General features: G+C 42.0%; 1 protein-coding gene across 3 annotated transcripts in view; it reads right to left on the bottom strand.

Annotated features, from left to right (window-relative positions):
• PTPRZ1 (protein tyrosine phosphatase receptor type Z1) overlaps positions 1-25,696 on the bottom strand; it is a 198,224-nt gene extending 172,528 nt beyond the window's left edge. For 2 of the 3 annotated variants that reach the window (XM_066591838.1, XM_066591839.1), the window contains exon 1: positions 25,481-25,696. In XM_066591838.1, the coding sequence (XP_066447935.1) occupies positions 25,481-25,538 (58 nt within the window). In that variant the 5' untranslated portion in view covers positions 25,539-25,696. The remainder of the gene's footprint in view (positions 1-25,480) is intronic. The other variant, XM_066591840.1, reaches the window with a different exon arrangement.
• Positions 25,697-27,127: the final 1,431 nt, after the last annotated feature.

The raw sequence follows: 27,127 nt of genomic DNA, 5'->3' as shown, positions 1-27,127 counted from the left end.
TTGGTCTAGAAATAGTACACTTGAATTTGAAAGAAGAGCTACATTTTATACGATGCAGAATAGCTTCTTTGCACCATTATGTGCCATGTAATTAACAGCCATGCTTTTAAATATTAACTTGCCTGCTGATCTACATAAAAGCCACCAAAAAGCTTAAACATTGTGAATCCCACAAAGGTAATTATCACAGCATTAAAGAATGTGATTTGTAAAACTGTGATTGGCGTAACACAATGGAGCCCTAATAATGTGCTGTGTTTTTCCTCTAAAAGTCTTGTTTTGTATGTGCTTTAAAAATGTGACATTTCTAAATATCAGATCTTAGAGAAGTAGTAATAGAAAAACATGCCCAAACTTGGCTTGCTAAGAGGCTTGTTTAGCAGCACTACTTCCCTGGAATGTATTAGCTCTAGAACAAATGGGCTTGATTTTTCTCTTCTCTGACCTGAATAACGAAGGGAAGGTTTTGAAATCAGAACATAAGAAAATGTTGAATTTTTTTAAAGTTCTGACTAATAATGAATCAGAACATCACATTTTCCTATTACATGTCATCATCAGCCCATCACGTGCTAGAAACCTGCTTGAACAACTATCATCACCGCAGTTAAGCTAATTTTCTTCAAATTAAAGAAATTTGAATAGTGTCCTTGACTGTTTAAATCAGACAAGCAATAGTCGTAGAACAGAGGCGACAGTAAAAAAGATCTACTGGCTAACCTTCCGACATTCAGGGACAGTAAAATAATTAACCTGTACAAATTATTACTTTGAAAGTGAGTAGCAAATGCAATATGAATGCCTACCCATCCCGTCTACTTATCTCATCTACTTATCCCGTCTACCCATCCCGTCTACCCATCCCGTCTACCCATCCAGTCTACCCATCCCATCTACCCATCCCGTCTACCCATCCCGTCTACCCATCCCGTCTACCCATCCAGTCTACCCATCCCATCTACCCATCCCGTCTACCCATCCCGTCTACCCATCCCGTCTACCCATCCAGCACTGGGATGACTTACAAACTATTTCCCCACATATCAAAAAGTTTTATAACATAAATTAACAACAAATTAGGGCATTTTTTACAGAAAGATTTTCCAGGAAATATTTAAAGCCATGTAATATGAGGGAATTAGGACAAGTAAGAAATCTTCATCTACTACTTTTGAATAACTACTACCGTAGTATCAACGTACTTTTTATATTTGAATGTGCAACTATAATGAAATCTTTGACAGAATGTTGTGCCCTTTAAAAACTGCTCTCTGGCATCCTTTCTCTCTAACACAAATGGGCACTTATTCCTAAGAGAGAACTTCTTGTCTGATTTATTATCCTCTGCTTAAAAGCCAATAAAAAAAAGAAATCGCAGGGCACAATGTAGAAGAATTCCATCTGGGTTGCCTAGGCACTGTGCTGGAAAATATGCTCTAGAAGCTGGCGGTGTGGTTACTAGGGAAGCATTGGGAATTATTAATAGAAAAAGCCACACATTTATACATATATTCATTATGCACATTTTAGTTTGGATGACACAGTATTAAAGGAAGTGTACATATACCATCTAATACTCTGCATTCATTAAAAATAGACTTCATTTCTGAGTATATGTTTCTTCGTAAACGTGTCTTGCTACTTGTCCTTGCCAACTTTTTAAAACAGAACAATTAAAATCGTTAGACTTCCACCAGTTGGACATATTAGTGATATTCCAGCAATATCCAACTGGCAAGAGTCCAAATATTTGTGATCTCAACTAAATCGGTAGAACAAAGTAGCAGTACGAAAGCACTATGCCACTTCATCTGTTTTTTGGATGGCCATTATAATACATGGCTGTCCACTTGGCCACTCGGAGAAAGCAGGATATGAAATGGCCTACAATTTACTTGGACTGTTGCCACTTTGTTCGACTGATTGGTAGTGTTCATAGCAGATGGACTTCTGATAGCTGGGCTGATAGCATTATGCCACTATATCTAGGGTTAGCAAAACCCTTTTAAGCTCCACATAGACCTAACTAGTCAGAATTTTTAAAAACTTTTAGAATTCTTAATGATAATCATTATGTCTTTTTTACTAAAAACATTCAATGGAAATCCTCCTGCCATGTTGACACACTCAATGTTCACACTTCTACATTTCCCAAAAGCACAGTAAATGCACAATAGTGCAATTGAAAAATATTGCAAATATTGTGGGAAACATATTAGTACATATTCCTTTTCCAATTAGAGTATTGATTGTAAAATAAAACCCCGGAGCGCTAATGATATCGTGGCAACATGTTTACATCAATGACCAATTTCAGAGACCCCATTGTGGACAAACATGGCTCCTCTAGAAAGTCAGAAAATATTTACCATATATACTCGAGTATAAGCCTAGTTTTTCAGCACATTTTTTTATGCTGAAAAAGCCCCCCTTCCCGGCTTATACTTGAGTGAGGTAAAAAAAAAAACCAAAAACACACAATACTCACCTCCCAGCTGGCGTCTGTGTCCCCGGCACGATGGTCTCCCCGGCGGTGCGGCAAGCTGCTTGAGAATTCTGCCCGCGGTCATCTCCCTGCTCAGCTTTGAATTCCCCGTCAGCACTGTGTAGGTAAGAGCGGTGATTGGATCGAGCGCCAGCCAATCACAGCCGGAGCTTCATCATTCACAGCCATTCAGTGGATGACATCACTGAATGGCTGTGATTGGCTGGCGCTCGATCCAATCACAGCACTTACACAGCACTGACGGCGGGGGAATTCAAAGCAGAGCAGGGAGATGAATGCAGGGAGAATTCTCAAGCAGCTTGCCGCAGCGACAGGCAGACCATTGCGCCGGGGACACAGACGCGACTGGGAGGTGAGTATTGCATTTTTTCTTTACCTAGTATATACTCGAGTATAGCTAGGCTTATACTTGAGTCAATACGTTTTACCAGTTTTATGTGGTAAAACTTATTGAATCGGCTTATACTCGGGTCGGCTAATACTCAAGTATATACGGTACTTTATCCTTGCATGTAATCTCCATCAGAGCTGCTCTCTCTTTTTAGATCATCGGATTTTATATTTTAAATGTAACAATTAAATAAAACATTAACAAGTCAAAATATTCAATAGTCAGTAGTGCTGTTAACAGTGGCGTCCCCTCATTCATTCTCAGAGAATGACTATTAACATTACTAACAACGGATAACTGCTGCACATGCAGCCATGAAGATGTATGGTACAAGGAGATTATTTTTGGCTAACCCAGAAGTAGATCAAGTTTCCTGGATTTTACATCACCGTTTCTAGCCTGACATAATCACAATCTCCTTACGTCTTGCCCTGCACTGAACTATGCAAAATTAAAAATCAGCATGTGGTCGCAGCAAGAGAATTATCTGTTTGCAAAGGAAGGATTGTATATTTTATCTTATTCAGCCTTTTATGCAGTTTATGTTTTTGCACAATCTACTAGAAAGCTTAGTGATCTTCTCTTTAGAGAACATCCCATGCAAGACTGGAAAATGGAACTTTGTAAGTGAAAACAATAATTTTCTCAGTGAGTATTCATTTCTCTTTGAGGCTTTGTGCTGGAGCAAGGATAGAGTATTAGTGGAGACTTCTTCAAAACCGCCCCAGATTAACTGATTTCTCTTTAATACAAGGACTGTCTAACCTAATGTTCTACTGACCTTGAGAACAATAACCCTGTCTTCCATGAATCACATACTGTGTAAGAGCTCCCACTTTATGTAGAGGAGATTTTACATTGATTTACATGAAACGGCTTCTGTTCTAGAACCATCATCGCTTTATTTGGTCTTTTTTTTAAATTTTGCTTTTATACTCTATTTAACATTACATTGAAATAAAGGAAAAGTATTTTTTTCCCATACAGTCCACTGTGGTTAACTTTGGTGATTATAGGTAACAAATATTCAAGTATCCAGGGCCTGCATCATTAATATGGCAGGAAGAATGTTTAGATCAAGTGAAGAACTACCAAAATCTAGCACACTTTTTTCTCTATATATAGTATAGGCGTCAATCCACCAAGACCAGTTACTAGAGATGAGCGAGCATACTCGCTAAGACTAACTACTCGAGCAAGTAGTGCCTTAGTCAAGTATCTGCCGGCTTGTGTCTAAAGATTCGGCTGCGGGTGACAGGTGAGTTGCGGCGGTGAGCAGGGGGGAGCGGCGGGGAGAGAGGGATCTCCCCTCCGTTCCTCCCCGCCGCTCTCCGACCGCCGCCGGCACCTGAATCTTTAGACACGAGCGGGCAGATAATCGACTAAGGCACTACTCGCTTGAGTAGTTAGCCTTAGCGAGTATACTCGCTCATCTCTACCAGTTACCATTCATGTTAGGCAACCATGTATTCATATCAAGAACAGTCCACTTCTCCACTATAGATGACCTACCCGCAGGACTCCCACTAATCTACTATTGAAGGTCTATTCTAAGGATAAACCATCAATAATTTACAACTGGGCAACCCCTTTAAAAGAGTTTACCCTTTCTACTAACCAGAGTGGAGAGTCACTGCAGAGAGCAGTACTCTCAAGGACTCAAGGGAAAATTAGGAGCCATGTAAACCCTTCCTAAATGCATAGTCACCGATAGCTTCATCTGGTAATATCAACCATTTACCGGGAGATTGGTGACGCAATCTCACTGATGTATTCCTATTTGAAAGTTTTAATCAAAGTTGAAAGGCCACAATAACCTGCAGAGCTTTGAGGAGTCTATAGTGCCCTTGCTACAGATTGTACGAGGCTAGTGCAGGAAATTTAGATTTCACAGGCAGTATGGAGGTATTTTTGGAGCTCTCCCACAACTAAAAGGAGTGTTTTTTCACTTGTTTTACATTATGGTCTTTTAATGTGTAATGCACAAAAACATTCAAAAGAAAAATCACTGACCTATATAGTTATTATAACCCCCTACCTCATCCCTCTCAAACTAGATTAATTCATTTATGACTTTACTTATTTACATTTTGGAAATTCAGTAACCAAATAGATGGATCACAGTAATGAGCTCTATAAAAGGTCTTTAAAAAACATCCCTTTTTATCTTTACATGGTGTAATTATAGTGTTTCCATTTATTTTTATATTATTGCTATTTTCACTAATAACTCAAGGACAGCATTTGATAGGTATTGTGCCTTAACCCTTTCCAATGCAGTGTCGGACTTTGTCCGACATTCAGATTTTCCTGCATAGCTCTGATGTCGGGTGAGGTCTGACACATTTCTAACACTATGCAGGATAGGGCAGCTCCGATGTCAGAGGTGCGCCGTCCTGCATAGTGTAATATAGATATACAGTACAGTCTGTGACATCTGAGAGCTATCCTGCATACTCTATTCATTTCTAATTTGTCGAATGATACCTCTATCTTTAGAGAAATTAGAATTGAATGGTCTTATTATATAAATTATATCAATATACATAAATGTAATAGATTATTACAAATGATCTTCCTGATGTGAAACACTCATAGCTCACATTTAATTTTCAAAAAAAATTGCAAATAAAATCATCATGACATCCTTTTTTGTGTTTTTGTTGAGTAAAGCCCCATTTACACGGGACGAGCTGTCAGGCAAACAACACCCGTCGCTCGTCCCAGTGATGCCCTCCTGTGCGGTTACTCAGTATCGCTGGATCGTTCAGTGCGCCGTCAGCATGGAGGTCGGAGTGCCCCGGAGCGTTCTCCTTCACCGCCTCCATTCACTGTAAGTAGGCAGTCATTTAGAAGTGGCCGACTGCTGTTTATACTGAACGGCCAGTCGTTCAAGTTTCTGCATGCACTTACGAGCATGTACATGGAACGACTATCGTTTAAATTCCCGCAGAAACTCTGAACACTAATCATCCCGTGTAAAAGGACCATAATTCCAAGAAGTTCACAAGACACTTTCCCACCCTAAGGCTTCTTTCCCACAAGCGTATATCAGCTGCCGTTTTCACAACTGGCTGATATACGCTACGTTGGGAGAGATAAAACTGGTGAACACAAATGTTTGATTTGTGCGCCCGTTCAGATGGCATGAGTCCCGGCACATATATGCTGAGACTACAATGCCGTCGCCCCTTTACCCTCCCTCCCCATCGCAGGCTCACCTCTGCTCTCCTCCCCGCTCATTCTTTGCAATGGAAGGGGTAGGGCGGGGGTGGAGCTAAGCCTGTCCCACCTCCTCCAATTGATAGCTATGGACAAGGAGCAGGGAGAGGGTGGGAGCTTAGCTCCACCCACGCCCAGAAATGGGAGGAGGTGGGATGGGACTGCACTTAGCCCCGCCCCCTCTCCACCCCTTCCCATTGCAAAGAGCCAGTAGGAAGGAGAGCAGAGGTGAGCCTGCACGGGGGAGGAGAGCAGAGGGAGGGAGTTTAGCAGCCATGCTGCTAAACTCTCTCCCACCTCCGGCCGCTACTATGGGCTGTCCGTGATCCAGTTTAGCCTCATTGAAAATAATACCAATGATTGTAAATAGAGACACAAATACAGATGAAATACTGATGGCGTACTGATGTATCCATATTTTCATCACTCTTTATAGACTTCGAAGGGCATATTAGATTTGTAAAATCGATGAAACTAGTACAGCTGCTCCTTTCATATCCGTGCATATTTTATATGCCCAAGTAAATAGATTCAGAGATTCTCATTAGCTCCATATTACAGTATGCAAAACACAGATTAAAGTACAGATCTGCAATAGGCTTGTCTGAAAGGGGTCTTGGGCTTCATTCCCACATGTGATGAGGCCTCTGGTGGGATTTCCATTGTTTGGTTCTGTCTTCAAAAATACTGGAACTGGACAGCTCCAAATGGACCATATTGGCTATAATTCGTAGGCCACATCCGGCTTGCAGTATGCCTGCCAAAACACTCCCAGATGAATCAGCGCAGCCTTGTGCAATATTTCGGCTAGGTTTTCATGCAAGATTTTGCTAGAGCTCCAAACAGCCTCCAGTGCAGCAGTAGTTGAAATCCAAAATCAGGATTGGAACCTACAAAAAAGCTATAGAGTGAAAAGATTTGCATCTCTTCCGCATTTCGAAGCCGCTCCGGGTCTTGTCTTACAAACACTGATGCCAAACACTGACCAAATACTCCTAGGCTAAATCTTCGATAAAGTAATATGAGAATAACTGCCCATTCTTGGCGGTGTTCTGCAACCGTGTGCAGTCCTCTGAATTTCAATGGTCCATGTGAAAAACATTGCTGCATGTCCTGTTCTTAATTGTTCTATTGATGAGAATAGGGCGTGCGGTGTACGGGGTGCTGGAATATTGCACAGCATTGTAGGATGTTTTTGGCGCCTGCACAGGCCCAACTCGCAGACATCCATGTAAATAAGGCCTTATTGCATAAATTGAATTTAGAGCATGAGTTACTTACTAGAACATTATTGTTCTCACATACGCCTCTTGTATTCTCCATAGCAATTTGCGTGCAAGTCAATCACATTAAATTAAAAGAAGATTACACCTGTGTGAAGATGAAATACATCTACCTGTCCAGGAGCCACTGTGGCTGGTAATACACCCTATTACATGTCATTTAAACAATTAAATCCTATTTCTGACTAGGAGTGTCCTGCAAACCTAAGCAGATATCTGCAGTAGTACAACATAATATATACATTTGGTATCGTCGTAATGTACTGACCCACAAAAAAAAAGTCATTTTCTCTGTACTAAACACCATTAAAACATTCCCACCCCCAAAAAAGAAAATATTGTGAAATTGTATGTATAAATTATATGATATGGTAAATGGCACTACCGAAAAACACACATTATCCCATAAAGAACAAGTCCTTGCGCAGCTAGGTCAATGGAAAAATAAAAAAAGTAATGACTTTTTAAAAAGGAGATGGAAAAATGAAAATGGAAAAATGATAATGAATTCATATACTCAAAAGCTCCCTCTAGAGGTGGCTGTAGGCAGTCAGAATTTACAGCCATATAGGTTTCAAATATGTAGCTTCTACCCCCTATAAAAATATTGCTGTGAAATGAATCAGTGCAGAACTGAGGTCCCAAAATAATCTAATTATGGTAAAAGTTATATTGTTGTGTGATGTGCGTGCAGAAGATGCAATGTAATGTAAGCAAAAGGTTAGAGATGCTGATGGAAGTTTAGTCAATCATAATAAAATAAATCAGACAGCTAAGATGAGGCTCGTTATGTTATGTGCAACAGACTTGTGTTGCAAATACCAAAGGTGACAGTTTGTTAATCAAGGCCTACCAGTATTGGAATGACGCATCCCAGCTGCAGGTAGCAGACGTGATTTACCACTAATTGCCGGGTTGCACCTGATCGTGCTATTGTTTCCAGTTCCAAGTGCAGCTCAGTAATTAAAGGAGTTTTGCTAGCACAAAATAGAAAAATTCTGAAAATGCTTAAATGTAGGAGGTATAGCTAAATAGCGGCATTTATCTGCTCCACTGGACTCTCTTCTTCGCCCCGTGCAGCCGCTGATCTACCGCTGTTGACATGCGTCACTTCCACAGTAAACACAGCAACAGACTGCTATCTACAACTTACTGCACACATAGAGCTTGCTTACCGCCCAGCACTGTAGCTCCGCCCACAGCTCACAGGTCCTACAACTTACCAGCACCAACCTCCCTCTCACTCAGCATGCCAGAGAAACCCTGCTGAAGTAGACAGACAGGAGCTTCCAGCACTCCGAGCTGCACATGAGCAATATTGTGCAATGCTTCTGTTCCCATCATGCACTGCTCACAGGATATTAGATGCTATGGACAGTTGAGGAAGTAGCAAATGTAGACAAGCTGTCAAAGGAAGTGGAGATATTTTTCAGGTCACATGACAGAAAATGAAAAAGGAGCCAGACCAGATACAGCGAACCTATTATAAGATGATTTATTGTGATGATGTACATTAGATTTTAAAATGTTATTCTGTGCCCAGAATACCCCTTTAATTGTAAAATACGTGTGCTAGCCACGGCCAGAACACACTGCGTATAACCACCTTTATGGCATTGGTCAATTGGAAATATGTTGAAGCAAAGCTCAATAAGCCAATCATCTGCACCCAGTAGATATCTGTAGAAAAAAAATAATAGAACCAACTAGTTTAGGTTAAAACTGTTCCATCTTTGTGTAATTCTCTAAATATGGAACAGAATCACAATTGTACCTTATCTGATTCCCCTTTCTAGTAATAAGAATGAGGAAACACATTTTTCATGTGCAAACAATGTTATACGGGGTGTAGTGAAAAAGACGGATCCAGCACTGTATCTCCATGCTGGTGTCCAATATTAATATGACAATATGAAGGCATGAATGCAGCTGAAGTGTAGCACGTAAGAAGCAGAAATCCCGTGGGGTCACTATTATGACTGAAGTTAGGAAAGCATACTGGAAATAGCCTCCTTCAGCTACGATAGGGGCAGATGATTCAGGAAGTCATCCGCCATAGTCTACGATCCGTGTTGAGAGTCCATGAAATGAACACAAGCCCAATGATGGCTCCATACATGTATCGTAGCAGAAGGAGGCCACTTCCAGTACTCTTCCATTACCTCAGTCATAGCAGCATCCCACAAGACTTAGAGAGACGCGGGAAGCGGATTTTTGCTTCTCACACGCTACTCTTCAAATTTGTAATTGGGTTTTACTCTCTCGCTTAAGGGAGTCTCACACGAACTGATTTTAATTGCGGAATCCGCAATCGCGGTCTGTGTGGCTGATCCACAGTAAAACGTGGACATTGAAAGGCATGCATTTTTGATTTTTCATTCACACTTGCGGATACGAATTGTGTGTTCCGTGAGCGGAAGAAGAATTGCAGCATGCTCTATTTTAGCACAGATTTCATGCGAACAACCCGCATTGTAGTCAGTGGATGCGGGTCTTTCGTCGCCCATACACAATTAACATTGTGTATGAGCGACAGGAACGCTCGCTACTTCAAAAGGAAAATAGACAGAAAAGCCGGAATGCTGGCAAGAGGGGAGAGAGAGATCATACTTCCACACACACAATATGCTGTGCGCAGCATACATCTGCACGGAAAAACGCTGACATCCGTGGTCATTCGCAATTACTTTCCGCGAATGATCGTAGGCCTTCTGCTTAGACAATCCGCACATGGAATCCGGCCCATTCGTGTGGGAGCCTCAACAGAAATTTGAAATTCATGTTCCATAGCCCCCAGGGCCCGTGCAGGACCAAAACAAATTCGCATGCTTAAATTCATTTGCGGACGCCCATGCTTCTCCATGGGGGGCTTGATTTGCGGATCTCCTGCGTGGATGCTGCAAATCTGCCCGGGGACTACTTCTTTCATTATAGGGCACCAGTATTAAAATATAGCACTCAATCATATTTTTTGACTACACCCTGTCTAGTTTCTGTTTCCTTGTACCCTATGAGTTACTGCTATTAAAGGCTTAAGCCCGGCAATCCAGCACTATTTTTAATTAATTAGTGCAACCAGACAACCCCTTTAAACATGTTATTCATGAATGTCTGCTAGTATTGATGGGACATATCTCTTTCTTTTTACCTTTCACTTAGAATTAGCATTTAGGTCAATTCTACATGCAAGTAGTGCAATGAAAAGAAAATGAAAACAACTAAATAATGGACAGTGATGGCTGGGACCAAGAATGGTAAGCAACGTTTATTTAAATGTTTTAACTCATTTGGACCTAATTTTAAAAAAATGAATTTATAACTTGACAGCCCCTTTAAAGATGTTTCATCATTAGCAAACATCAAGCTATTAAATTCTTACCATATTAACTAATGAAGAATTATTAAAAGCCCAATTTTCTGCTAATAGTCTGCCTATCAGATAAAACATGTACTTGTGGGCAAACAGATACAACAAGCTGGAGGAATTATCAGTGGCTTATAGCTATCCATACCACTGGCAGCAAGTCAACACATTTCATCCCAGCATCCATCTGATCCAAGTGATGGCAAAGAAAAGAATAATGCAAAGTATTTATCAAAAAAGCCTTGCACTGAAAGAGCGCAGAGAAGTGAGAGAACAAAGAACAAGAGCTGAGAGCAGCATTCATCATCTCATTGTTTGTGACCTCTCTGGAAACCTTCGCTAACAATGGAAGCACTAGCATCCCAGTATCCACTATCAGTGGCTAAAATAATATTATGAGAGTCAACCTTTAATCGCGGTCTTATAAACTTGTCATTATTACATTATTTATTTACAGAGCTACCGTACAAGACGGATTTATATCAACCACAATCAGCACATGGCTCGTCTGCTGTATATTTAGGCTGGGTTGTCACACAGGGTGGATTTACTGCGGTTTTGTCGCGGTTTGCCGTTGCATATCCGCACTGCGGCAAAACCGCTGCGTTTGCAGTGCAATGCAGCACAAATGTGTTTGGGCAAAAAGCTGTTCTCACAGGACAAATTTTTTCCAGACAGCCGCAGTGCGGAAATGCAACTGCGGTGCGGTTTTTCAAGACGCAGCATGTCCATTCTTCTGTCTTTTCCGCAGCGCTTTTTTGTCCATAGACCTCTATGGACGCAGCAAAATCCGCTGCAGAAAGTAAAAAAGCGCTGCGGAAAAAAAACCGCTTGCGGATTTTTCCGCAAGAAAATCCGCAAGAAAACCCGCAAGACAATAATAACCTTTGAAGCAGTTTTGCTGCAGAAGCAGTTCTTCTGCGGCAAAACCGCAACGGAAAAAACGCAGCAAAACCGCAACAAATCCGCCCTGTGTCAACCCAGCCTTACAGTTCTTCCACTTGCAGAATAGCAACAGTTGGACCTGATTAGAGTCCTCAGGAAAGGAACCATCTTATTATGGCCCATTGACACACAACGACCGTCGCTCAAAATTCATTCATACGAATGAAAGTGAGCGATCGTTATGTGTAAATACGAAGCCATCGTGTACTTTTCGTCCACTTATCATTGGTCGCTGAGTGTCAGCCTGCATAAAAATAGTCGCTAGTTCATTGGCTTGTCATTAGGTTTAAAGAGCAGTTGTTCAGTCATTCAAAAAGCTTGAGAGGAGGGGCGATTGTTTGCCCAGCTAAACAAAATGACTCATTCAAAAGCCAATTCACATACTGCAACAGTAGAAAATGGCGTTTTCTTCGCACTAATTAAAAACCGCCCACCTAGAGATTCTTTCAAGACCCAATCCACATACTCACACAGCACCGCCTTTTCTTCGCGTGTACACACGCCCACCTGAGCAAACAATTGTCCACTTATCTTTACGTATAAACACTACTAAACCACACAGCGAACAAAAAAGCAAAAAAGTTGTTGAGTTGTTCGTTTGTTCGTTCAAATGACAATTGTTGCGTGTAAATGCACCATTACTGAATAGGTGCAATAAATTGTAAGCCTTCCAGTTATGATCCTCCTTCATACAAGGACCTGATAATTGAATATTATTCAACGTGAATTTCTTGTTAATGAGGCAACATACTGTATAATCCAACTGCACAACACTTGATGTGAACCTTATCGGAGTTGTAAGAACAGCAATGCTCAATGTACACATTAAAGGGAATGGATCACAGTGTTTACTAATTAAAACCAGATGGTGAAACATTTTCAAATTTTCTAATCTGTTTTTATTTTCCGATTGTGGATTTTTAAATTATTCTGTCTGTACATGACTATGGGGACTGCTAGCCTGTCTTGGCTGCAGTTAACAGCTTTTAGAGATACTTTACCGTAGAAATCATGGACCATTCACAAAATGGACAGGAGCTGGCCCATTGACTTCTATGTGGGAGAGTGTTCTAGGCATGTTGTGTGACCTGTTTAGCAGTCATTGTGCAGGCAGGTGAAGTAATTAGGCTGTGTCCATCACCTATGGTGAATGGTGGATCCTGTGTAATCTACAGCATAGATAGGTGTTACCTTTCATTATAATTCAGCCTGTGATCATGATACGAGTGCTGAAAAGTTTTCTCTTCAGAACAGGAGGTCTCAGACTATTATTAGGCTTAGTAGTTACTGTGAAAACTGCAGGATTTTAGGTTTTGTTTTTAACAAAATATTGACTTTTAGTTATAGATTTAACATAAAAACTTGACTTATACAATGGGTCATTTTCTGATTTCATATTTCCTATAGAGAGATTCTTCTACCTTTCTATAACAGTTTTCTGGAAATTTCCATGCCAACAATGTAGCACAGAAAATATATTTAAAAGCTTGAATATACCAAAATGCAACTTCTTTCACATCAATTAAATTAGATGGTGATTTTTGTAGCCAACTAAAGAGGTTTTCCAGCAACTTTCATTGATCAATGTGTGATCATGGAGATGCAACCCCGAAAACCCCACAGTCAGTAGAGCAGGGGCGTAACTATAGGGGATGCAGGGGATGCGGTTGCACCCGGGCCCAGGAGCCTTAGGGGGCCCAGAAGGCCTCTCTTCTCCATATAGGGAACCCAGTACTATAAGTAAAGCATTATAGTTGGAGGCCCTGTTACAAGTTTTGCATCGGGGCCCAGGAGCTTCAAGTTACGCCTCTGACAGAGAGGAATAAGTACTGTACTGGGGCTACTTACTCTGTATGGGGGTTCAGTGAGAGGTTCATTGGAGATAATGGCAGGATGGGGAGAGCATACAGACTAGTTTTGGCTGGATCAAGTCTTGGCCAGATAAAAAAAGATAATTTATTCCAGGGGCAAAGTGTATTATTAATTTCTGGGGGTGCAGTGTATTATCTATCTTACTTCAGGGGGCACTGTGTAGTTGCAGTTATTTAACGGGGCCCAGTATATTATAATCTATATCTCAGGACACAGTGTATTAAATGTTATTTTTGTTTGCAAAGCGTGTATTATAATTTACGTCTGTGGATACAATATGTATTCTTATATATTTCAGGGCAAAGTGAGTAGCGCTATTTTCAGCTGACAGTGTGTGGCACTATTATTTTCAGTGAAGACAAGCATGTCTGGGCCACAAAATCTGCAGAGGCAAGATATAGCAGGAAGAAGTCATGAATTTCTGGACTGCATGGAGAATAAAAGGAATGAGTCCAGATTACATTTTAACCTTATGGAAAGTGAGGTAAAAAAAAAACAGTTGAGTACACAGTGAAACAATGGCATAAACTGTTGCAGTCACACACTACAAAGGGGACCCATTAAGACTATCGCTCAAGAGCCAGCATAAACCTGGAGCCAACCCTACATGAAAGTTACTGGAAACCGCTTTGCAGATCATTGCCTGTATGAGGCCATTGAATATAGAAAAGTTAAGGCAGATTCACAAAATTTGCACACGCAATATCTAGTAAATAGAATCCATTGATTTCAATGGGTTTGTTCATATGTGCTTATTTTGTGTGTCCATTTTCGGCTACAAAAAAAGTAAAGCATGCTCTATCTTTCTGAGCATTTACACAGCAAAGGCCCCCGTAGAAGTCAACGGGTGTTGCACAAAAATGCACACACAATACGCAAGGAGATGGGTGAACACAGTGCAACTGCGCTGGAAAAAGAACACATCTGGAACTAATTAGCCATTTCAATCAGTGCATTTTCTGCACACAAATGAAAAAATACAGTAAAATGCGTTGATAGAAGCTCATAAAAGCTCGTTCATAACGCAAATAAACTGCACTAAGGCATGCACAATTGCGCTTATGCTTGTGTGACGTCGCCCTTGAACTGCAAAATAATCTGGAATCTCACAATACTAAAAGAAGAGACCTGAACAGGGATAATCCTCATCATTCTGAAATAGCTTCCATTAAGATAAAAGTGATAATAGCATTTTAGTAATTTCTCGCCCAATGTTAGACTCATCAGGGATCATTTAATCAGTGACCATGTGCTCACTAGTGTGATACCGTGTACAATGTTATGTTCTACTCTAGCATTTTACAAAAACATCCTGACTATGAGGAATGTAGTCCGTACTTTAAATTCAGTGAAACCTCTCCAAAGACCCCCTTATTCAAGCCAGATTCCCCTTGACAGATTTTTAGTTCCACCATATATTATTCATACTGGCCATCTTCTTTCAGAAGACTCCCCACCGCAGAGACCACTTTTCAAAGCAATTTTGGGTGGTTCTCAGCGGGTTCACTGTATATAAAATAGTATTACAATGTAGAATTGTATTGAATGGTACACAGTCATTACAATAAAATGAAACCCATCTCCATCTCTGCTGATCAGCAGGAAGCCTACACATGATATATTCACAATATTATCCTTCATATAGGCAACAAGCAAAGAAATTCTATCTTTGTCGCCTACAACAACCAATGACAGCTTTCATATACTGCTGAGGTACAATAAACGTTGCACTGTGGGGTGGCTGTATTATACAGAGTTATCAGAAATAATCTTTCTGAATTGTAACACTCCTAACTCAGGTTTGAGGACACTCTATTACATACATTTGATATCAATGGGAAGAGAAACTTAAAAAAGGTTTGTTGCACAAAACCAAAAGTTTTCCCACATCAGAGGTGTTCAATGTGAGCCAGCTTTGTCACTCAACACACATCGAGCCTGTAGTTACTGACATACACGTTGTAGCCTACCATGATTGACTGATTCCTGAAAGGTGGAAGGCGGCTTCATCACTGAACACTAAAGATTCCATGAAACCATGGCTTTCCATTAGAGTTTGCATGCTCCTGCAGAAAGAACGTCGCCTTGCCTTATTGTCCGGTTTCTGGGCCGGTAACAATTGCAATCGGTAGGAATAACATCGCAAATATTTGCGCAGCATCTTCTACACAGTCGGCTGCAGGATGTCCAGTTCTCTGCTTGCTCTATCGGTGGATTTCTGAGGATTTGTGTGAAACTTGCACGGACATCTCCACTGTCTCCACGCTTACTGGTGGACGGCCGGATCACTTTCACTTACAGATGTAATCTCATTCCTTAAAATTGGAGTACAACTTACAAATTGTGTGCCCACTGGGAGGGGATCTTTACCAAACTTTGTTTGAAAATGACATTACACACCAATAACAGACTGGTAAATGTGGCAATCAAGGACACAAAACGCTCTCCTGTCTTTGTTGGTAGCTAATTTGGTCTTATGTGCCCTTAGCAATGACTATGGCAGAAGAAAACTTTTTGAGTCTCATTTAGCAAAACTGTCAAACAGTAAGATGTCCTTGTTGCACATAGCAACCAATCACAACGCAGCTTTCATTCTACCTCAGCAGCTTAAGAAATGAAAGCTGCGCTGTGATTGGTTGTTATGGGCAACAAGGACATCTTTCTTTTACACATTTTTGCTATACAAAACTTTTAGGCCTCCGCGCCCCATAGGGATGCATTGGACACCCGCAGGTAGTTAAATACCTGCGGATGTCATTTTTCCCTTCAGACGCGGATCCGCGCGCGGGAAAAAAAACGCGACATGCTCCATTTTAGTGCGGGTCTCCCGCGGGGACGGCTTCCGCAGGCTTCTATTGAAGCCTATGGAAGCCGTCTGGATCCGCGGAACACCCGTACCTGAATTAAAACTTACCTGTCCGGACGCTTCAGATCTTCCCTCCGTCGCGGCTGTATCTTCTTTCTTCGGCCTGGCAGATATGCCCGGCGGATGTGCCCGGCACATGCGCGCGTCACGCTGCCGGTGTGCCGAGCACATCCACCGGGCCGAAGAAAGAAGATCCGGCCGCGACGGAGGGAAGATCCGTAGCATCTGGACAGGTAAGTTTATTCTTATTTTTAGCCTCATGTCCCCGGGAAAGGAGGGACCCGCTGCGGGATTCTGCATGGAGAATCCGCGGCGGGCCTGATTTTCCCCGTGGACATGAGGCCTTAGAGTTTATTCCCATTGATGTCAAATTTATGTATCTGAGCGTCATTAATCATGAGTTACGAGGGTTTCTAAATCGCAAAGCAGCATGCTTTCCGAAGGAGTGTTTGGCAGGGAAAAGGTGTAGTCTGTCAGAGAACACCTGTATGGTTGTGGCTGAAAGAGAAAAAAACCTCCAGACCTACAGTTCTGTCAATTGGAGACCAAGCTGCTGCCAGCTGAATACCATGAGTCTGATAGGGGAGGACGCCCTCTAGACTGACACCCTGGATGCTTATGAGATATAGACATTTGTGATGTCATATTAAAGCACTAGGCCTGTATATTAGACAGAGAAAAGTCTGTTATTTAGCCGCTAGACGTCCATGGACTTGCACATGCTTGTGTACACTGTGACGGAACGCTACACTCACAACAGTGTGAAGATTGTGTTCTGAGTTCCGTTAAAGGATGGATTTCCTCGGTTTGTACTAAACTTCTGGCCTGGACGTGGTTTACTGGTGTGCAAACATACATCTGGTGGAGGGAAAAATGGCAATTCGATTTGGTAACAACCCCTAAGTTGTCACATTGCATATAGATAAGGCTTATATAGAGTGCCATCGCCACAAGTATGTGTAGTGCACCGTGCAGACTTACAGCAGCATTAGTTTCACTCATACTATTAGATAAGGCAGGCTGCCCTACACATCAAAGTATACCACACAAAGCACTGACACCCTGGGCTCCCCCAGCATCTCAAGGCACATTAAATACGGCCATTTTTTTAGTGATTTTTGTATAGATGTTATCCCTTACAACAAATTGTTTGCAAGACATGAGGACCATTGATGTTGGGTTGCAAACATTGTGCATTTTGGCCAAAATATCAACTAATACCTCATATTTATTTGCAGAAGTAGTTTGGCCTTGAGATGCTAGGGGAGCCCAGGGTATCAGTGCTTTGTGTGGTTTACTCTGATGTGTCGGGCAGTCTGCATCATCTAATAGTATGGGTGCAACTAATGGTACTGTAAGCCTGCATGGTCCACTACATGTATGTGTGGCACTGGAAGCACATACAAGCTTTATCTGTGTGCATGTATAATACTAAGAAGCTACCTCTTCCCTGCGGCTGGGAACTGGTCTTTATGTGAATTGTTAACTTTTAATAAATAAATAAAAATTTGTAATAAAAAAATTACTTTCTGTCACCATCTTCTGACCGGGACAACCTACAGTTTCTATTTCTACCATTCTGGGGTACATATGACTATCAGTTTTCTAAAAAAAACTTTTTATGGAGATAGGGTGACAAAAAAAATGCAATTCTGATGGCATTCACTGCGTGGGATAGCTAATGTGCTATTTTAATAGACTGGCCTTTTACAGACGCAGCAAAACCTATTATTTTTTGGTGTCAAAAATTGGAAAAAATGTTTAAACTTTTTATCTAATTAGAAAAAAATATATATTTTACTTTGTGTTTTAGTACATACATATTGGGGGCTTAAATTAGTAATCACTTATACAATATATTGTATGTATGCAGGCACTCTATTAAACCATGCCGTATGCATGGCTTATTAGGCAGAAATACATGATATTCCTAGGAGTCTTCACAAGGGCCCAGTCTGTCATGACACCCAAACTGTGTGCTCCATATTACCCCTGCACAGATCCAATGTATGTTTACATCAGATGTCACCATGAGGTTAATTGCACCATTTTGAGGTGCATAGAGGGTGATTCAAAAATATTGGTGCTAAAGTAAAGCTGATTTCTTCATATATGAGTTAGCATACAACAGCCAGAATGACATGAAAAATGGAAGAACTTTTCAAGTTCTTAATGAAACTTACAGATGTTCAACACGGGTGCCATTGGTGACAGTAGAAGACCTAAAACACATCTCTACTGGAGTGGAATCAGTAACACAGGATATAATGGAATGCGTCCAGGCAAAACTGGACTACCAACTTGACATCTGCCGTGTCCCCAATAGCACCTACATCAAACATCTGTAAAGTGCATTAAAATCTTGATCTAAATAAATGTTCACACACAGAAATTTGAGACCTAAAATAACACCAATCTGAGCAAAGAGATAGATGCTTAATCAGTCCACCGACCTGAGGAATGTTACAGTTTTATGTTCTTTGATCTCTACTTGAACTGCAAGAGGATGGTAACACTAGCTCTGCAGTACCACCTATTAGATAACAACATTCTTGCACAAGTGGAGAATATGAAAGGTCTGAAGGAGGTCAAGACGGGTGTCCTCTTCCCAATCATTGTCTGTTTTTTGCTTTTCTCATAAAAGGTCATAAATTGATTGTAAGAATGTTGCCATCCAATAGGTGGTGCTGCAGAGCTAGTGTTACTGTCCTCTTCCATGTGCAGTTTAAGTAGAGATGTGGCCCCGTTCTCATATGAAAGTATTTACAGCTAATAATGTAAGCCTTACACTGCAACTAACCCTAACTCTCGATCCCAGCCAAAACTCACTACACACGCTGCTAGGACCTTGCTTCAGGCAGCCAATAACTTTCTTGGGGGGACGTAACATGGGCGAATACAGACCATCACTAGGTCTCCACCCATACTTGTGGTGGAGACAAGATACAATAGTACCATTTATCTCAATGTCTTTATTTGCATAATAAATAATTTGCTCTGCAGCTAAACATGGGGGAAAACAGCTCATATCAACTTTATATTCATGCAAGTGTGTAATCAACATTGTTATACTGATGAACTCCGATAACTGTTCAAAGCATGCAAAATCTACAGAAACTATAAATACATTTCTTCAGACTTAATGATCTAATAAGTAGAAAAAAGCCAAAGTTTAAGTGAAACCAAAGATCAGAGAGGAACAAAATTAATTGAGGGTTCATCCACCAGAGTTAAAACTTGATCGCCATGAGCATAAATATATCCTGCAACCAGAAAGTGCAATCTGTTTTAATTGCTAGATTAAGGTGCCAAGTGGTCTATAATAGTCTATTTAATATGAAAGTCATAGGTACAAAGACTAGATTAAAGGAATTTATTGGTTCATTATAAAGAACTGGTGCTGACTCCAACAGTACTTCCCAAGTGTTGTAGCCATTAGTTGCGTTGCTCCACAGCACATGTTGAATATGGTCTGAGGCTTGGCTACTGTTCTTAGGCCTCATGTCCACGGGGAAAATCAGGCCTGCTACGGATTCTCCATGGAGAATCCGTAGCGGGTCCCTCCTGCCCCGCGAACATGATGGCTGAAAATAAGATTAAACTTACCCGCAGCGAACCATGCAGATCTTCTCTTCTTCGCGGCCGGATCTTCTTTCTTCGGCCAGCGGATGTGCTCGGCGAGCCGCGCGCATGCGCCTGGCACATCCGCCGGGCCAAGGAAAGAAGATCCGTTCGTGAAGAAGAGAAGATCTGCATGGTTCGCTGCGGGTAAGTTTATTCTTATTTTAGGTCTCCCCGCGGGAGACCCGCACCTAAATGGAGCATGTCCATTTTTTTCATGCTCCATATTATTTTTAATTCACTTTTATTGACCATCCGCGGGTATTTATCTACCCGCGGGTGGTCAATGCATCCCTATGGGGTGTGGATCCGCGTGCGGGAGAAGAGTTAAAATCCGCTGCGGATTTTAATTCTTCTTTTCCCTGTGGACATGAGGCCTTAGAGTCACATTTTTATTAAAGTGAAACTCTGCAGAATATAACAGAACCAAGTTGTTTTAATGAACATACCCAAAGATTTGTTTCTTCAGTCTTTAGGGTGTTGGGGCATTATGTTTGCCTGCAAACTACCATCAGCAATTACTTACCAGCGATCTAGAGACAGCACCAGCAGTGCCTGCCCACATGTATACAGAATTTCTAATGCTAACTCTTTCCTTATTGAACTGTATTTTCTTCTAATTTTGACCTTTTTTATTTATTTGCATTATTACTGTTATTCTCCATTGTTTTTCTTCATCAACTGTCTTTTCTTTCCACCTGAGAAAAGATTAATCTGCATACTTTGTATTTTGAATTCCATATGCTGCTACCATGAAGGTCCCTAGGCTGTTACCCACTTAGCACCCTACCAAAGTTGTTCCTGTATGAGGGAAGACTTTAGAGTTCATACATTTGATATGGACTTTCCTAATTTAGTAGGAAATCTTTGAAATTCTAAAGCAGATTAAGCATATTTAATTAAAAGTATGCATGTCAACAGCAATGTAGTAATTTACATATATATTAAAAGGAAAAAAAATCATTGGCATGCTTTCCATTTTTAAATGTTCTTTTTTTCCCCTCGATTTGGCATTGCTAGAGAAAGAGTTTGGAAAATGATCTCCATGCATAGTTTTGTTATATTTCTCCACAGTTGCCAAATTCTTTGACCTTAGGCCATAAGATTAAAAGATTCTCTATACATGTAGCAATTAAACATCCTCAGCAGTAGAAAGCAATAGGAGGAAGAAAAAAAAAAGTGAAAATACTTTAGCCATTATATGACTTTTATTCTGTATCTGTCCCAATTTCCCTCTCTTCAGCTTGTATATCCAATTCTCATTCCTCTCAGGACTGGTGGGAGGAGCCTGGCTGCTGTGTTGTGTTCTACAGATTGTACAAAAACTGCAGAACCTACTCTCTAAATGCCTGAAATACGCCCACAGACATAATGAAGCACAGAGTACGGCAAGCATGAGCAGTGGAGATGTGATTACAATAGCGAAAACACAGTCAACAGTCACTTACATTAGCTACAGCCATGCTTTCTTCCCTCCCCCCCCCTCTCCTCTGTTCTCTATAAACTTCAGTGAGCATACTGACGACACCTTCTCCTTCACCAACCCTATTGTAATGTCTCCACGCCTCCTTTCAACAACTACACTGCAAATAGTGGACAGCTCTTAAGGCCTCAGGCACACGAGCGTACTTTCTGCCCATATTATGTCCATACTTTTTACGCACATAATAAGAACAGCATACAACACCATCGATTTGTATTGGTGTATTCAGACATGCGTTTTTTGCATGCATTAAAAAAATGCACGTTTTATTTTGGTCAGTACCACACTAGCTGTCATATAAGCATATGTTGTGTAAAAAGAGCCATCTATAGCAAGTCTGTAAATGTTAAGATTTCTATATCCTACTGTCTTATAATGCAACTGGAAGGATGGAAAAAAGGAAAAATACAAGAAGTCTTGTGCATATGTTCCATGAAACATTCGTTCTGCCCCCCCTCACCTCCCCACTTCACTAACAGTATGTAGGAGGTGCATAAGGAACATATGTGATAATGAGGAGAGCTTTGGTGACTTTGTCTCTGAATGGGAGGTAGTCTGTTACAGCCAAAATCTGCTCCATACCTTCCAGAAAGTCATATTCAGTGCACTTACCCACAAGAAATAAAAGTCTAATTGGTGGGGGTCTGACTGCTGATTGGTCGTCCCATGTCCTCATTTCCTCCTCACTGTACCTCTTGTAGTGAGGAGGAGCTTGGATGGAGCAGTGGCCAAGCATGTGCAGGGCTGCTCCTTTCAACACTATATGGCTGCCAGAGATAGCTGAGCATCTGCGATCTCCAGCAGTCCCACTGAAATGAATGAAGCAGTAGTGTGCACGCTTGACCACTGCACCAACCATTCAAGCTCCTCCTCACTGTGGAACATGCAGTGTAGAGGAAAGTGTGACACAGGAACCCTGTCCTCAGGATTGGTGGGGATCCCAGAAGTCAGTCAGACACCTGAATCAAACTTATGATTGACAGCCATCTCTCTACGCATGCCTACAACAGCAAAGCTGTCAATCGCTGAATAGGACCGCCCACTGCATAAGAGACTTTAATGAACTCAGGGGTTCCACCTTCCGGTTCTGTTCAGGACAGAACCGAGCAGTGCTGAACGGACCCCATTGACTATACCGCTTTCTCTTCCGGTATTTTGAGCTGGATCTCCGATGGAACCTCCTACCAAAGGTTCCAACGCAGATGTGAAACCACCTGATTTATCAACGCTGGCATTATCTTGCGGGATGTGTGTTGTGATAAATGATGTAAGTCTGCGTTGTTATCCATGCTTTATGAGCCATATTACTATTAAAGAGCATGTCAAAATGTTTAAAGCATTGTTCAGGTATCTGGACATATGTAAGTATGGACAAGAATCAAAAAAATTAAGACTCTTACCATGAGGTGTTACGCCTCACTTGCAAAGAACCAACAACTACATATAACCAATATGGCTGCCCAGAGTCATCCAGCAGTCCTGAGCCAAAGTTCAATGATCTTAACACTATATCACACGACCGCTTAATATCACAAACTACAAGGCGAATGTTAGTATAAAGAAAACCCTTACAATAACTTTCTTCCTCCTTTTTTTTAACCTAGTACTAAATATGCAATATAAAGGAGAATGAGGATAGGGATATCCAGTATCAGTGCAATGTTCATTGGTGTAAATTAAAGTGTGAATATGCAAATTAGAATTAATTATGCCAAAAATGCTGAAATCATCTTACTGGTTATTGTAAACAGCCAAGTAAAATCAATGTTTTACAATCCATATATACATAACATACATCCCCCCCCCCTCCCCTCCTCCCCTGATACATTTTTTTGGAGTCATGTTCTAATTTAAAGGCAAAAGGTCAATTCTGGAAATAAGAAAACCTGTAACGCTGCAGATGTTTCTTATTTAGTACAAATTCCATCTTGTCAACTAGCTGTCGAATTCATATAACGAGATACAGTAAGCCAACGACCATAGATATATTTCTATGTAGTCCTATTCTTTAGAACAGCAGCAGCAACCCATTCACAATGGATGACCGTGGATTTGCATTCAGCATTTAATTCATTTGCAGCAGATAACCTTTCCCCATCTACCATTCCTAATGACCGACTTCTCTTTGTGGATCGGATCAGCTTATAGCTTTTTATATATGGTTTGATGCATTTTCTATGTGACAGCAGAGTATGTTAGGTAACAAGACAAGCATTCTCCAGCTCTTTGTCTAAACATGATCCTCAGGATGAAAGAGCGCAGACTGTCTGTGACCAGTAAATTATGCCAATGAAGGAATAATTAAACGGTAAGCAATGCACTGGAGAACAGCGATACACTGGATGCTAGAAGACTTCATCAACTCCCTATTACAGAACCCAAATAATTACCCCCTGAATAAATAGCAGTGCTGGGCTCTAATGAAGATTAGATCAGCTCAGAATGGGAAATGTAGCAAATGTGATTTGGCTACAAAGAGCAATGTTTATAAACAGATGTAACTAAGGATGTGGATGATAATTATTATAGATTCCTTATACCTCCGTGCTTCCGTCTAGAAATTGCTCTATAGTTGACTTGAATTCATTGAAATATTAGTAGATGAGGCAGCAGGCTTCCTTGGGTAGTCACCATCTGTCCAGCAGACAATGCCCCATGAATGGTTTAATACATGCAGCTTTCATTACTCATTGTGCAACATACACTCACATAGGTGATAACCCTGGCATTGCATTGGGTACCAGCTATGCAGTATCAGCACTTGTAGGACCATCAGATGGCCCCTAGGCAAGTGACAGGGGCACAAGGCTGTTTGTATTCACAAAAGAAAATCAATTGTACAAGCGTGCTGTATCCAGGAGACTTTGCGGGAGATCATCTGCTGCTCAGATCTGGGCTATTAAAATCATTGGAGTGAGTAATGAATGGTGTTATACCCTGTATATACTGCATTCAATGGGCAGCTTCTATTGTGAATGCTCTTTTCTTGTTTAACAGGCCATAGGTGTAGGTTTACCAACCGTTAGCCATTTAATACAGCATACCCATTAGGTTGGTTTCAGACCAGCATATAAAAACACATCTGTAATATGGATCCATGTTATGGATGTGCTACAAAAGACCTTGCATATGTAAGTCAGCAATTCTTAATTGGTATTTGCGGTTGTATTTTTTTTTATTTACTAGTGGGCAGATACTGATCCATATTTGCCCGAAAACAAAGAATACAAATATGGAGGCAAATACGCAAAAAATAGAGCGTGCTGTGTTTTTGAAAAAAAAAAAAAAAACAGTTGTAACAAATACGGTCATGTGATTAGTTTTATAGATTTATATTTGTGCCGTATGACAGTCGCCTCAACACGGACTTAACACGGAACAAAACACGCTTGTCTGAAAACGGCCTTTGGAGTGAAAGTGATTCAGGTAATAAGGAGAGCAGAGGTGGGGAGATCAGACTCCCTGCAGCTGCTCTCTTGGTAGAGCCTTGACTACACCTTCACTCCTGGAGGGGGTGACAGCACTATGACAGCTCTACATGGCGGTATTCTGGGGACAGCGGCATTGGGGACTATTTTGTCCCTGATGTCTTCCAATCATAAAAAGTGCAATCTGGGTGATCGTTATCTATTAGGGGAGAAGAGCTGGAATCTCTGATACATGCAGATTATGGATTCCAGGACCAGCATGTTCAATGGATCTCAAAGTGGATTATGGCCCCCAGAACACAGATCAGTCCAACATTACAAGGTGTCCCTGGAGATCGTGCTACAGATAGCCCCCCTGTCCCAGTGCAGCCCCCACAAAGCATGCACGGGGTGCCATCCAGTGCTCCAATGTCACCCCAATAGGCGATCACTGCACTCCTGTGCATAGTGATGGACGGCGACCTGCGAAGTGCCCGATGGCACAGGTAGTGGCACTCACCCACTGGGCAGACAGAGAGGAGCTGCAGACAAGCCAGCAGGCAGCGTAGATGGAACATCTCCAGGTCTTTCTGGATGGCCGATGTCGCGTAGATCCGAGCACTGATCCGGGGACGTCCTCCTCTAGCAGCGCCTCATGGCCGGTCCCTCCGCAGCTCCCCGCTCACATCCACCGACTAGATAGAGCGAATGCAAGCTGCCTCCCAGGGCAAGAGCGCCGCCGGGGAGCGGGGGGTTAACCGCGGGAGGAGGACACGCCCCCCGCACGCTGATTGGTCACCTCCGGAGCTCTCCGCTGCAGGTTCTGGGAGAACGGAGCACTCCTGCGGCGGGCGGGTGACCCCCGTCAGCACTAGTGCCTACGGGGACAGCCGGCAGTGGTCATCAGCGGTGTCACCGTGGACAGCACGTGGTACAGCTGAGGCTACCGGTCACACCGAGCAAGTAGTGCTAGTCAATGTGCGACTGCTACAAACCCCGCTGCGTTCTTGGTGGCACGGTGGCTGCAGAGGCTTCGCTGTCACATAAGCTATAACTCACTTATGACATGGCTGCAATTTTTTTAATGGGTGTTGCAAATACTGAAGCAGACATAATTCACAGCAAATCGCTAAAATAGTCGCATGATCAGCTCAGACGGATTGCACATTTTTAAAATCAGTTAACATAGTAAGGCTGAAGGAAGACACGTCCATCCAGTTCAGCCTGTTATCAACCAATGCCGATCCAGAAGAGGGCGAAAAAACCAATGAGGTAGAAGCCAGATGTCATGTCGCCTTTTTGTAAACTGCTGAGCTGCAAACAGGACTCATGGACAGGCATAAAACATGACTGCCAAATGCTCAAAACATGAATCAAGCATACCTGCATGCATAGCCAGATGAAATAACTATAGAATGTATCAGGTATTACGCAGTTCGTGTCTTAGCCAAGACACTTAAAGGGGTTGTCCCGCGAAACAAAGTGGGTCTATACACTTCTGTATGGCCATATTAATGCACTTTGTAATGTACATTGTGCATTAATTATGAGCCATACAGAAGTTATAAGAAATTTTTCACTTACCTGTTCCGTTGCTAGCGTCCTCGTTTCCATGGAGCCGTCTAATTTTCAGCGTCTAATCGCCAAATTAGACGCGCTTGCGCAGTCCGGGTCTTCTTCTTTTCTCAATGGGGCTCCGTGTAGCTCTGTGTAGCTCCGCCCCGTCACGTGCCGATTCCAGCCAATCAGGAGGCTGGAATCGGCAATGGACCGCACAGAAGCCCTGCGGTCCACCGAGGGAGAAGATCCCAGCGGCCATCTTCAGCAGGTAAGTAAGAAGTCACCGGAGCGTGGGGATTCAGGTAAGCGCTGTCCGGTGTTCTTGTTTAACCCCTGCATCGGGGTTGTCTCGCGCCGAACGGGGGGCTGTTGAAAAAAAAACAACCCGTTTCGGCGCGGGACAACCCCTTTAAGCCCATGAGCCCACTTCAAGGGTTCTCGTTGTAGTGCGGGTCCCTACTCTAATGAGACAACATCCACAAGAAACCTGCCTGCAGGCAGGGGATCATCCCGATAAGGACAGCCCTACGCTGGTACCTATGGAGCTAACTGCCCAGGGTGGAAAACGAACCAAAGCAGGACAAGATGCAGTTCACACCAACACACT

Source organism: Eleutherodactylus coqui, chromosome 2, assembly GCF_035609145.1.
Source record: "Eleutherodactylus coqui strain aEleCoq1 chromosome 2, aEleCoq1.hap1, whole genome shotgun sequence".
Classification (NCBI taxonomy): domain Eukaryota; kingdom Metazoa; phylum Chordata; class Amphibia; order Anura; family Eleutherodactylidae; genus Eleutherodactylus; species Eleutherodactylus coqui.
Note: the sequence above shows the minus strand (reverse complement) of the source record. Positions and strands in the feature narration are given on the sequence as shown.